General features: G+C 53.0%; 1 protein-coding gene, 1 long non-coding RNA gene and 1 pseudogene across 4 annotated transcripts; 1 reads left to right on the forward strand and 2 right to left on the reverse strand.

Annotated features, from left to right (window-relative positions):
- Positions 1-1,603: 1,603 nt before the first annotated feature.
- Positions 1,604-3,038, reverse strand: LOC309400321 (GTPase IMAP family member 6-like; the record flags this gene model as incomplete). The annotated part of the gene is made up of 1 exon (XM_081968734.1): positions 1,604-3,038. One exon carries the CDS (start codon positions 3,036-3,038, stop codon positions 2,259-2,261), a length of 780 nt encoding a protein of 259 aa, XP_081824860.1. The 3' UTR covers positions 1,604-2,258.
- Positions 3,039-4,061: 1,023 nt separating this feature from the next.
- LOC309400729 lies at positions 4,062-5,114 on the reverse strand. Of its 2 annotated transcripts, none has more exons than XR_014176700.1 (3): positions 4,925-5,114; positions 4,495-4,591; positions 4,062-4,089 (listed from the first exon to the last, which is right to left on the reverse strand). It is a non-coding gene; the product is annotated as an uncharacterized lncRNA (long non-coding RNA). The 2 variants fall into 2 exon arrangements; XR_014176701.1 differs by having other exon boundaries at positions 4,862-5,114.
- Positions 5,115-5,574: 460 nt separating this feature from the next.
- On the forward strand, positions 5,575-11,256 carry LOC309400669 (GTPase IMAP family member 4-like; annotated as a pseudogene). Its single transcript, XR_014176869.1, has 3 exons — positions 5,575-6,105; positions 8,737-8,898; positions 10,151-11,256. The product of XR_014176869.1 is annotated as a GTPase IMAP family member 4-like (transcript).
- Positions 11,257-12,250: the final 994 nt, after the last annotated feature.

Here is a 12,250-nt window from a genome sequence, read left to right on the forward strand (position 1 = left end):
TTCAACATATATATGAAACCGCTGGGCGAGATCATCCGTGGTTTTGGGGTACGGTATCATCAATATGCTGATGATACCCAACTTTTCATCTCTACCCCAAACCACCCAAACGATGCCCTCGACGTGATGTCCCGATGCCTGGAAGCTGTGGGGATCTGGATGGGGAAGAACAGGCTCAAGCTCAATCCCTCCAAGACTGAGTGGCTGTGGTTTCCGTCATCCGATTTGTACACCTTGTTCCATCTTTGGTGATATGGGGAGAAATTTTAGCCCCCTCAGAGAAGGCTCGCAATCTGGGAGTCCTCCTGGATACACGGCTTAGTTTAGAACACCTGACGGCCGTGACCAGGGGGGCCTTTTACCAGGTTCGCCTGGTACATCAGTTGCGCCCCTTCCTGGATCGGGATGCTCTGTGCACAGTCACTCATGCCCTCGTCCTTTCTCGCCTGGACTACTGCAATGCTCTCTACATGGGGCTGCCCTTGAAGAGCACCCGGAGGCTTCAGCTGGTCCAGAATCAGCCGCGCGGGTTGTCATGGGGGTAGCTAGGTGCTCCCATGTTAAACCTCTTTTAGGCGGCCTGCACTGGTTGCCGGTTGTTTTCCGGGTGCGATTCAAGGTATTAATTATAATCTTTAAAGCGCTCCACGGCATAGACCCAGGGTACCTGCGAGACCACCTAACCCTAACCCTAACCCTAACCCTTGCTGTGCATTGAGATCGCCCGCCTTCACTGCGCCTCTGCCTCCCTCTGCTGCCAGTACTGCTGCACTAAGACAAGCCTCCTGTGGCTGCCCACCTCGGCCCACTGACTCAGCTTTCCTGCGGCCTGCACATGTCCCAAGGTCCCAAGTGAGCATCTATCAGCTGCCATCATACGCTCCTTACACTTGTGCTTCACTACCATGCAGTGACAGTCTGTCCTGTCTGAGAGGGTGAGTGCTGGAGGGAAAGCTAAAGTAACCATAATGTCTCCCTGAGGGTTACCCAGCTGGGAGAAAAATGGCTGAGGAATTCTGGGAGTGAAAGTCCACGTCCGCAACTCTTAAAGCGGCCACGTTCGGAGACCCCTAGTGGTAAAAAGAGGCCTGAGTTTTGTTTTGGTGAAATGGGATGAGATATTTCTGCTCCTTCGGTAAATCCGGAGGTATCATATATGTAGAGTAAAATTTCAGGTTCAGTTCGCCCAATAATTTATAATTTAGAAATTATAACTTCAGAAGTGTTTGGGATTTTCACTTTGCAGGCAAGCGATTCTGAGTTCAGATTAGGAAGCGGAAAGGTTTTCTCTCCCTCTTTAGATAAGGAATGGGTGAATGTGTCCCCTGCAACATTATCCTAGGATACAGATATTCCCATCCGTTGGCAGGAAGCCCCTCGAGGCACAACCATTATTCTTTGGACGTAAAGTGACACCTCAGAGGGAAGATTTCAAAGTGGGGGGTGTCCACTGTCCTACTCTCCCTCCCTCCCTCCCCCACCCAAACACAGCATCATCTGCTCCCTCCTAAAACTTTGGAAAGAAAAAGGAATAAGGAAAGAACACGCCAGGGTAGAAAACAGAATAGAATAGAACAGAATACAAAATAGGAGAGAACAAAATAGAATGTTCTTTATTGGTCAAGTGTGATTGGATACACAAGGAATTTGTGCAGAGGCTCTCAGAGTACATACAAGCAATAAGTGATAAAGCACCATAATCATACAATAAAATCATCATAAGACACAACACTCAGTGACAGTCCTAGGGTACTAAACCAGCAATCGACAGCAAGGCCAGTGGGCCGGATCTGGCCTGCGGGGTGCTTAAATCTAGTCCATGGGACTGGCCTGGAAATAGCAAAGGACCAGTCCGCAGTGCCTCTGGCAGGCAAAACAGAGTGCTCCCGGGCCCTCTTGCACTCCATTTTGGCTGGCAGGGTATTGCAGGAAGAGTCTGTCTGGTCTCCCCCCCCCACTACAGCCCACTGAGGATCACTCCAATGCTGATCTGGACCTCGAAGAAATCCAGTTTGACACCTCTGCCCTATAGTGTTGCCTTGAGGGGAGAAATCAAAACAGGTTTGTCCAGGCTGGGAGGGGTCTGAAGATATTTTCACAGCCCTCCTTCTGACCCATGGGACATACAGGTCCTCACTAAACGGTAGAGGCTGGTTGCAATTGTTGTTTCTGCAGTCCTATGTATCGATGTCTGTATCCGTCCTATTCGGTTGCGGGCCTGAACCAGACGGTTACAGAGGTACAAAGGAGAAGTCCTCTCACAAATAGTGGACCATGAGAATAATGGCGATCACAATGGCCACAAACAAGCAACATGACACAGCCACTGTGACAATTTCGATGGAGCTCCAGGGTGTCCTGGCTGCCCTTTCTCTGACTGTTTTGTTCCTGGGCAGGAAGGCTTTGACGTCCTCGTCCCGAACGTTGGGTATTTTGTACAGTCGGTTGGTGTAGCATCTGTCCCCATTCGCCGAAACGGTTTTCTTCACCATCTTCATCAGAACTGAGACCTGCCTCTTCCGCTCGTCTCCCTCGGCCCTGTTGTTGAACCCACAGACACGGTTCCCGCACTGCCGAATCACTCTCTTCAGATTCCTGTTGTTGGACTTTTGGATGTACTCCTGCAGGGGGGTCCCGCCCAAATCCTCCACACAGGTGAACACGATGATTGTGTGCCTGGCGGACTTGGCCCCAAAGATATCCTGGACACACTTAGCAGCGGTCGCGTCTTCGGTGGTGAAGCGTCCCACCTGGCTCACCAAAATTATGGCATGAGGGCCAGGCAGGGAGAGCTCCACGCAATCCACGATATGCTGTTGTACAATCTCATCATAGTTTTCGGAATCAAAAATGGCCGGTGTGTCGACTACATAGATTGTCCAACCCTGCCCTTTTTGGCAATGCTGGGTGGTGGTCTTTGCCGACACAACGGACTCGAACTCCTTCTGACCGAGGATGGTGTTCCCCGTAGCACTTTTCCCACCTCCAGACTTTCCGACGAGGATCAGCCGGAGTTCTGAGAGTTCAGAAGAGGACATTACGAAAAGAAATTGAGACATTTATCACGTGCCCAGGAAGAAACAGGGGGCTGTATTACAACATGCTAGACGCCATTGAGATGGCTGGAAATGGTGACGATTTTGGAAAAGAATCAACGCCGCCCTAACATGGTTCAATGATGGTTTTTGGGGACTCTGCCAGAATTGCTAAATTGGGCTGCTCAGCTGCGCAGATTCTCACAACACGGAAAACCCCAGTTTAGCCAAAATTGCAAAACTACCCTCTGGTTTCAGAGGGCAGCCTGGGTCCCAAGGGTGAACCCCACCTCAGTGCCCCACCACCATATATCCGAATATGGCCACTGCATCCGGTCGTCACCAGCAAAGCTGGATCCAAGTTGAGTGACCAGGAAGAGACTCGAGAGCAGTGACAAAGGGCTGCGCCAGGATCTCTGACCCACTGAGCTGGGGGTGGGAGGGGAGGATAAAGAGGCAAACTTGACCAACTAGGACTGACCCTCCCTGTCTCCTCCCAAAATTTGCAACTTGGTTTGTTTTGCACAGAGTGAGATCAACCCTACAGGGAGGACAATCTGTGTAGAGTAGAGGAATCGCGAAGGATCCTTTCCAGTTGATCCAGAGACTTTGCTGAAATGGGTCCATCCAAGGCCCAAACCTCCCCTCCCCACAAGTGACCCTGGGCAGCCCCTCCTTCCTGCCTGTCTGTTCCCCCCAGCCCACCAGTGAGATGCCTGCCTTCCTTGGCTGTTCTGCATTCCCCCCACCCCAACAGACACCGTCCAGGGTTAGTCAAAAGGCCACAGATTGTGGGTGGAGGCTGGAGGGGAACTTCGGTGGGCAGAGGGACCCTCAGGGAAGGTGGGAGGGGGCAGCTCAGGAGTGGGGAAGGGGTCTCCACAGAGGGCCCAAGGCAGCCCTTCTCTGGGCCTGCCAGCAAAGGCTCTCTCTGCCCGCTATGGGGAGAGACCCACCACTGGCTCTCCAAGTGTGTTTACCCCCCTAAGCCCCCCCTCAAATTCCAGGCGTGGCCTCCTCGCTTACCCCGCACGGAGTCTTCATCCATGGCTTCCTGGAAGAGCAGAAAGGAAAAACGGGTCAGACATGGCTCTGGACACCCGGAGGGCTTGACGTGTCAGCACCCCCTCCCCAGAAGCCACAGCCTGGTCCCCCACCCCATTCAAGGCCCTGCCCCGAAGCTGCTCTGGAGTCCCTGAAGGGAGGCAGGAAAGGAGCAAAGGAGGGGCAGGGAGGGAGGGGGGAAGTGGGGCTGGGGGACCCCCATTCTTTGGGGGAGGGCCACCGCATAATTTGGCAGCAGAACCTCCCTTGTTCCCTGTCATAAGAAGGAGGGGGCTGGTTGAGAGCAGGATGGGGGGGGGCATCCCAAACTGGCCCTGGAGGTTATTTGGGGGGGGGGAATTCTGAGCATCTCCCCCTTTCCAAAATATTCACTCACACACACACACACTCAAACCCTTTCAGAAGCTCTTCTGAGATCTACCCTGGCTGTCTTCATAGTTGACTGGTAGGTCATCCTTGGCTGCCGGTGGTTCCAGGCGGATTCCCTTGGCCTGGTGGGGAGGGGGAGAAGTCACCAGAATCAGAAGAGAGCGGGAAGGGACCTCAGAGGTCATCTATTCCACCTCCCCCCCTCCATCTGCCCACGGACCCAAGGGGAGCCCTCTTCTCTCTAGCGTTTCGGCGCTGCTTTTCCTTCCTTCTAGCTGGAGGGGGGGAGGGGCTCTTGACCTAAGTCCTGTAACAGTAGCAGAGTTGGAAGGGACCTTGGAGGTCATCTACTCCAACCCACTCCCCCCGCCTCCCCCTCTGCGCGGAGTTACCTTCCAGTCGCTCTTTCACGGGAAGGGGGCCAGAAGCACTGTACGGGGGTCCCGCTGGCCTACCGAATAGCAGAATCGCAGAGTCCAAAGGGACCCCGGAGGTCTTCTAGTCCAACCTTCTGCTCAGCCAGGAAACCTTATAACTGACGGACACCAAACGCGTCCATCGCCTGAAACCTCTCCGCAAGCAGAGCCAAAGACCCGCCCGCGCGCGCTGCCCCCCTTCCCCTGGGCAAAGGAAGCGCTGGGAGGGAAGGAGCCTGGAATGAGGCCGGGGGGGGGGGGAGGGGAAGGAAACACCCCCCCCCCAACGGCTGTTAAGAGACCCGGAGACAAAGCGCCTCCCCCTTTTCCTGCGAGTGTGTGTGTGTGTGTGTGTGTGTGTGTGTGTGTGTGTGTGTGTGTGTGTCGGGCTCTTATCTTCAATCACGTGGTTTCCAATCAGCGCCGCCGTCCGGAGACTTTCACTTTCGCTTCCCTGCCTTCCCTGCCCTTTGGAAAAATTCCTAGTGGGGGGCGGCGGGGGGGCTGGCAACCCCTAATGATTACGCAACTCCTCAGCGGAGGACTCCCCTCCTCCACCTCTCCCCTTTGAGGCCTAGCCAAATGGGGGGGGGGTGTCTTCTGGGGGGGCGAGTATCCCTTCACACACAGGGCAAGACAGCCGTTCTGGGGGGGCACTCACTTCTTCCCATCCCCTCCGCTTATTTTTTGAGGGGGCGATCCTTTGAGCCTTTTCCTTACAGAAACAGACGAACGGAGTCGGAAGGGACCCTGTAGGTCATCTAGTCCAACCCCCTAGGGCCATTTCTGACAGATGGGCAGTCTAGTCTCTTGTTGAAACTTGGGAGACCCGGCGAACAATTGGCGCAAACACGATCAAGTCAGGAAAACCACTTGGCAAAATGTAGATGGAAAAATTGAATGAAGTTTGGATTTTGGTGTGTTTTTAGTCCGTTTTTAGCAGGAACCGAAAGGCCTCATCCACCCGGGGATTAAAGGGAGCTCATGAGGGGGGCAAATCCTGAACGATGGTAGATGGTCTCCTGCTGGAGCAGGGGGTTGGACTAGAAGACCTCCAAGGTCCCTTTTTTCTTCTTCGTCTGTTCTTTTTCTGACCCGCCCAAGGAGAAAGCCAAAGCGCGGAGAACGAAGCTGGAACCGCCCGTTGTTTCTTCGGGTTGCTCACTCGAACCCGGAACGCAGGAGTCAACGGAGCGCCTGACCGGCTCCCTCCGATTCAGGTGGGTTCCCGGTGGGCTGCTTCCCCCCGCCCAGCTCGCCAGGGCAGGGATGCGAAGGGGGGGTTGTCCGTCCTCCCCCTCCCACCTAGGGGCACGTCGGATGGTCCTGCAATTTGCGGGAGGGGGGCGCACAGGGGAGGGGGAACCGCCTCCAGCCGCCTTGTCCTGCTTCCAGGCTGGGCAGCTTCGGGGGGGGGACGACCAGGCGGCCGGGACTCCCTCCTTTTCTTTGGGGAGGTGGGTGGAGATGTTCCTGTGGGAGGGAGCCTCCTTTGGAGAGAGAAGAGTAAAGGGGAGGGGCCTCTGCTCTGCGTCCTCAAGAGGTCCAGCTCCTTTGTCAACGTTTTGTGTTCCTTTGGGGTCTGCTCCCTTAACGGCTGTTAACAACAAAAAGACTATAAACCCCAAATGGTTAAACTATCCCAAAACAGGACGCTAATTTTTATTTTTATTTCTGGCATAGAGGAAAAGATCTGACTGATTTCGCAATGTGTTTGTGGCTGCCATCTGTCAGAAATGCTGTAGGGGTCTGCTTGGGGGGAGGGTTGGACTAGATGACCTACAAGGTCCCATCCAACTCTGTTAATCTGTATCTGTTTTCCCAGCCCATAATAACTAAGTTTCATTGCCGGATTTCCTAAACTTCTCCAGCCGGACAGACAAAAGCAGAAACGCCACAGAGTGATGGCTATAGGGGTCTTTTTTTGGGGGGGGGGGAACCTGGATATGCGAAAGACACCCCCCCAATTCAGACTCCCATTTTAACCCTGGCACTCCAGCCCTTAGCTGAACCCAGCCCTTCGTTTCATTTTGTCCCTAAATGCTGGCGGTCCTCGATTTACGATCGCCAGAGAGCCCCAAATTCCTCTTGTTAAGTGAGGCCATCGTTAAGTGAGCTCTCGCTCCATTTTACGGCCTTTCCCACCGCCGATGTCAGGTGAATCTCTGCAGTCATTAAGCGAGGACCATGGCTGCGAAGCATCTCTTGCTTCCAGCTCCTCAGAAGGTCGCAAAGCGGGATCGCGTGACGTCATAAATGTGAGCATTGGAATTTTGATCCTGTGGCTGTGGGGAATGCTGCAACGGTCGTCGGTGCGAAAAGCTGTCCTTTGGATGGCCACTAAACGAAGCGTTGCAATTGGAGGAGCACCCAGAGATGCAAAATCCACAGTGGTTTCTTAATTGGGAGCAAAAGAGGGCAGGGAGGTGGAGGGATCGGTTTTCCCCTGGCCGCTTATGCCTCTCCTCCAACCCCTTGGAACCGGATGAGATTCCCATTCCTGATTCCTCTCTGGGCTCCCCACCCTCTGGTACCGAGCCATGGGCCCTTGGGAACTGGGCCGTGGAAGTCCTCTCCCTCCCCCCCCCGGGCAGCTGGGCAGGGCCTCCACTGCCCCTGGCCTGGCCCTCGGGGGTGTACGGGGAGGGGGTTCTCCCTTGGCAGCCCTGGGGGGGGGGAGGGGGCAGAAGGAAGCTGCCCACCAGGATGCAGGATTTTCCCTGCCGGATTCAGAAAACTCACCTACAGGTTTTCCCACTTTGGGGAGTAAAGAATCAAGGGGTTCAGATTAACTTTTAAAGTAGGGGTGACAAACTCGAGGCCCAAGGGCCACATCTGGCCCACGGGTTGCTTAAATCTACGGACCGGCCCGTGATGCCTCTGCCGACCCAAGTGGGCCATGGGAGGAGGGAACGTGTGGCCCCCACACAGCCCGTTTTGGGCCTCCCCGGCCTCCAGCAGCACTCGGCCGGCCAAAAACGGGCCATGCGGAGGCCTCGCGGGGTTTCGCAGGGCCCATTTTGTCCAGCAGTGTTGCTGGAGGGCCCACAAGGGGCCACTTGAGGGCATCTACATGGTCCGTTTATGCTCGGCAGGCAGAGAGCTGCTGGAGGCCGGGGAGTCCTGTGGAAAGAAGGAAGGGGGAAAGCACATCTTGAGCCTGTGTAAAGTGCCCACCCTGGCCACGCCCATCCCCACCAACCCACCCCCTGCCCTCCAAGGCCAAACTTAACCCTGATGGGGCCCTCAACGAAATCTGCTCTGCTCTAAAGCCAATTAAAATCAGAGTGAAATTTATGACAAGGAAGGCCTGTTGGATGAATGGTTTCGCTTCAAAAAAATACATAGCATATGTTTTCCATGTTAAGAAGACGTTGCAGCCGTGGAAAAACGCATCAAATTGTGTAAACATACACTGTTCTCATCATGATAGGCAGTCCTCAGCTTACGACCGTTTGTTTAGTGACCGTTCAAAGTTACAATGGCCCTGGAAAAAGTGACTTCGGACTGGTTTTCAGGTGTACGACCATTGCAGCCTCCCTGTGATCACGGGGTCAAAATTCAGAGGCATGACGACAGGTTCATACTTACATCCCGCGCTCACGCGTTCCCCTTTTGCGACCTTCGGACAATCAAAGTCCACGGAGGGGGGGGGAGCCCCAATTCACTTAACAACTGGGAGACTAACATATCTGCTGTGGGGTTCACTTAACAGCAGTGGCCAGACAGGTAGTAAAATTGAGTTAAAATGCACTTAGCGAATGCCTCGCTTAACGACAGAAGCGTTGAATTCAATTCTAGTCGTAATGAAGTATTTATGTTTGCCAAATGGAGGTCTTGTAAGTCCCAAGAGGAAGACTCCAGAAAACAGCCCAGCCTCCCCTTCACCCCCACTTTCTTTTTTCCTTCGTTTTCACTCCTGTGACTTCCCTTCCTGCCAGAAGAGGATTAGAAACCCTGAAGATCGGCGGAGGAGCACCGGAGCACCGGCAACATGGGTGCAGCTGAGTCAGGTAAATCTCGGTTAGGGGAGTGTGTGTGTGGGGTGCTGTCTTCTTAAGCCTCTCTTTTGGGGTGTTGGCTATTCCCGTCACCTTAGTGTCCTCCGCGCATTTGACGCGTTCCCTTCCCTTCCTTCATCTGAGTCATTTCTGAAGATACTGAAGAGTCCTGGGCCTAGGAGGGAACCTCGTGGTACCCCACTGCTTACTTCCCTCTGCTGTATGTAGACGTAGTACCATTTAAGGACTCCTCTTTGAGTAGGGTTTGCCAGCCAGTTACAAATCCATCAGGGGGTCAGGCTATCTAGCCCACTTTTTTTTCTAGCTTACCAAGAAGCAGGTTGTGGTCTACTCTGTCGAATGCCTTACTGAAGTCCCTGTAAATGATACCTTAAATTATATAAATTATACATGATAGTTTCCCGGATCCAGTTTTTTCCCTTTTTTGAAGATGGGGCCCACATCAGCGCTTTTCCAACTTTCAGGTAGTTCTCTGGCGCTCCAGGATCTTTGAGAAATATGGTACAATGGTTCCCAGATCGTATCTGCCAGTTCCTTCAGATCTCGGTGATTTATATTCGTTAAGATCTATATTAGCTAAGGCAGGGAGGTCAAACTCAAGGCCCGGGAGTTGGATCTGGCCCACAGGGTGCTTAGATCTGGCTCATAGGCCGCCCTGAAATAGCGAAGGACCAGCACGCGATGCCTCTGCCAGTGAAGTCCGAGTCCTTCTTGTCAGGGGAAAAAACGCCTGATATCTGAGATCAATGGACCGTGGCTGATTCCCTTCCGCATATCTTTTGAGATATTAAGAAAAATAAAATAAAAGCCTTTGACAAGTATATTCTAATTAATAAACAAACTTTAAGAGCTCCATTTTCACAGGCATTGGGTTGCAGGAGGCATCACAGGCACCCCAACATGAGTGACGTCAAGCTGGCCACGCCCACCCCAGCTCCATGAGGTCAAACTCAACCCTGATGTGGCCCTCAAGGAAATCGAGTTTGACACCCCTGAGTTGCGGTGTTCTCTTATCATTTTCTCGCCTATTTTAATGTTTATTTCTAGTCTGTTTTTTTACAGTCCTGTTTTTGACCAGTGGGGCTGTTTTTTCCCTTTGTGGAAAGACGGATGGAAATAACGCATTAAGCCTTTCTGCTTCCTCCCTGCTGCTCGCCGCCTTCTTGTCATTCTCTCCCCTTCATTCTCTTCCCTGCGAGTGACGGGAGGCCTCTGACCCCTTTGTCTCTTCTCTTCCGCTTAGTTCCAGACCTGAGGATCGTCTTGGTCAGCAAATCGGGCAACGGGAAAAGTGCCACCGGGAACACCATTTTAGGGAGGGAAGCGTTTAAGTCCAAGATAGAGGCCAAATCCATCACCGCCAAATGTGAGAAGGCAACAAAGTCCTGGCGGATGGGAGGACCCTAGCTGTGATCGACATGCCGGGCTTTTTCAATACGAAATACCCACAGCCGGTGACTCTGGCAGAAGTTTAAAAATGTGTCAGCTTCTGCTCCCCGGGTCCCCACGTCATTATACACGTCATCCGTCTGGGCCATTTCAGCCGGGAGGAGATTGAGGTCGCCAAGCTGATCAAAGACATCTTCAGCCTGAAGGCCAAGGCGTACTTGGTCATCCTGTTGACCCGCAAAGAAGACCTGGAGGGGCGCCCTCTTCAGGAGCTGCTGTCCGAGGCAGACAGCTTGGCGCCTCTGAGGGAGCAAATCGAGAGTTGTGGGAATCGGTGCCTGGCTTTCAACAACAACGCTGAAGGGGAGGAACGGAAGAAACAGGTGGATGAGCTGATTCGGATGGTGGACGACCTCGCGCGGAAGAATTGGCCGAAGCCGTATTACACGAAAGAGATGCTGGAGGAGGACAAGAAGAGTCTGTCTGGATGGCTATGTACCCTCCTCTGATCCCGGAGTGTCTTCATCACCGATGGAGACCCCTGGGGGATACTGTTCAAACACACCTGGGTCAGCACAGACAGCCATGGCTTTCCTTGGCTGCTTCATTCCAAGGCTGCTTTCCCCTCCCCCCAAAAGGCCACTGGACTTTGTTATTTCCCTGAAGAGGTTTTGCTTCTCATCCCAGAAGCTTCCTCAGATTCTGAAGAAGCTTCGGGGATAAGGAAAGAAACCTCTTCAAGGCAAAACCCAAGAAAGGCCCCCAGTGGCCAAAGCATCTTTGAGGCAGCCATGAGCCAGAGGATAGGGAATCACCCTAGACTGAATCGGAATAGCGCTGGGAGGGACCATGGAGGTCTTCTAATCCAACCCCCACCACCACCAAACAGGAGACCATTTCCTGTCCAATCTCTTCTTTAAAGCCTCCAGTGATGGAGCACCCACAACGTCTCATGGCAAGCAGTTCCACCGGTTAATTGTCCTCACTGTCAGGAAATTCCTCCTTAGTTCCAGCTTGCTTCTCTCCTGGATGACTTTCCATCCATTGTTTCTTCTCCTGCCCTCCGGTGCTTTGGAGAATAAGTTGCTCCCCTCTTCTTTGGGGCAGCCCCTCAAGCACTGGGAGGCTGCTCTCGTGTCCCCCGTGGTCCCCCTTTTCTCTAGACCGGCCACACCCCAATTTTGCAACTGTTCTTCCCATGTTTTCGTTTTCAGGCCTTTGAATCACCTCAGTTCCTCTTGGCTGCATTTTTCCCAGGCATTTTGCAGCTTCCATTCTCTTGGGTTTTAGGTTTGCGAGTAAAAGAACAAAAAGGTATTTTATGCTCGCTACTCGCTAGCTGTTGACGGGGGACGGACGGACAGACGGAGAGTTGATTGGAGATTGTGACTCAGAGAGGGGAAAGTTTCCAAGTTTCTGCTCTTTATTGGACGTAATTCTGGATCCCAGCCAGAGTCACAATTACACCAAGTCCTTTACCAATTTGATATGTTTCTAATAAACAGACTTTAACAGACAATGGATGCCTTGGGCTTTATTTCAAGGGACGTATTTCTTGGAAGCGTGACAGAGGGGCTGCCCCCGAGAGGAGGGAGGGGGTCAAGCTGCTTTTCCAAAGCACCTGAAGGCCAGACAAGGAACAATGGATGGAAACTGAGCCAGGAGAGACTCAACCTGGAAAGGAGGAGGAATTTTCTGACAGTGAGAACAATCCACCCATGGGACAGAAGTTGTGGGAGCTTCACCACTGGAGGCTTTCAAGAAGAGACTGGACTGCCATCTGTCAGAAATGGTATTTAGGGTCTCCTGCTTGGGCAGGGGGTTGGACTAGATGACCTCCAAGGTCCCTTCCAACTCGGTTAATCTGTTAAACCTGGAGAAAAATTTCCTTCATATAACGCGCCACACAATGCAACAGCCCCACCTCCAGCCCTTCAATCTCGTTCCAAAATGG

This window comes from Natrix helvetica (genome assembly GCF_964273705.1).
Source record: "Natrix helvetica genome assembly, chromosome: W".
Classification (NCBI taxonomy): domain Eukaryota; kingdom Metazoa; phylum Chordata; class Lepidosauria; order Squamata; family Natricidae; genus Natrix; species Natrix helvetica.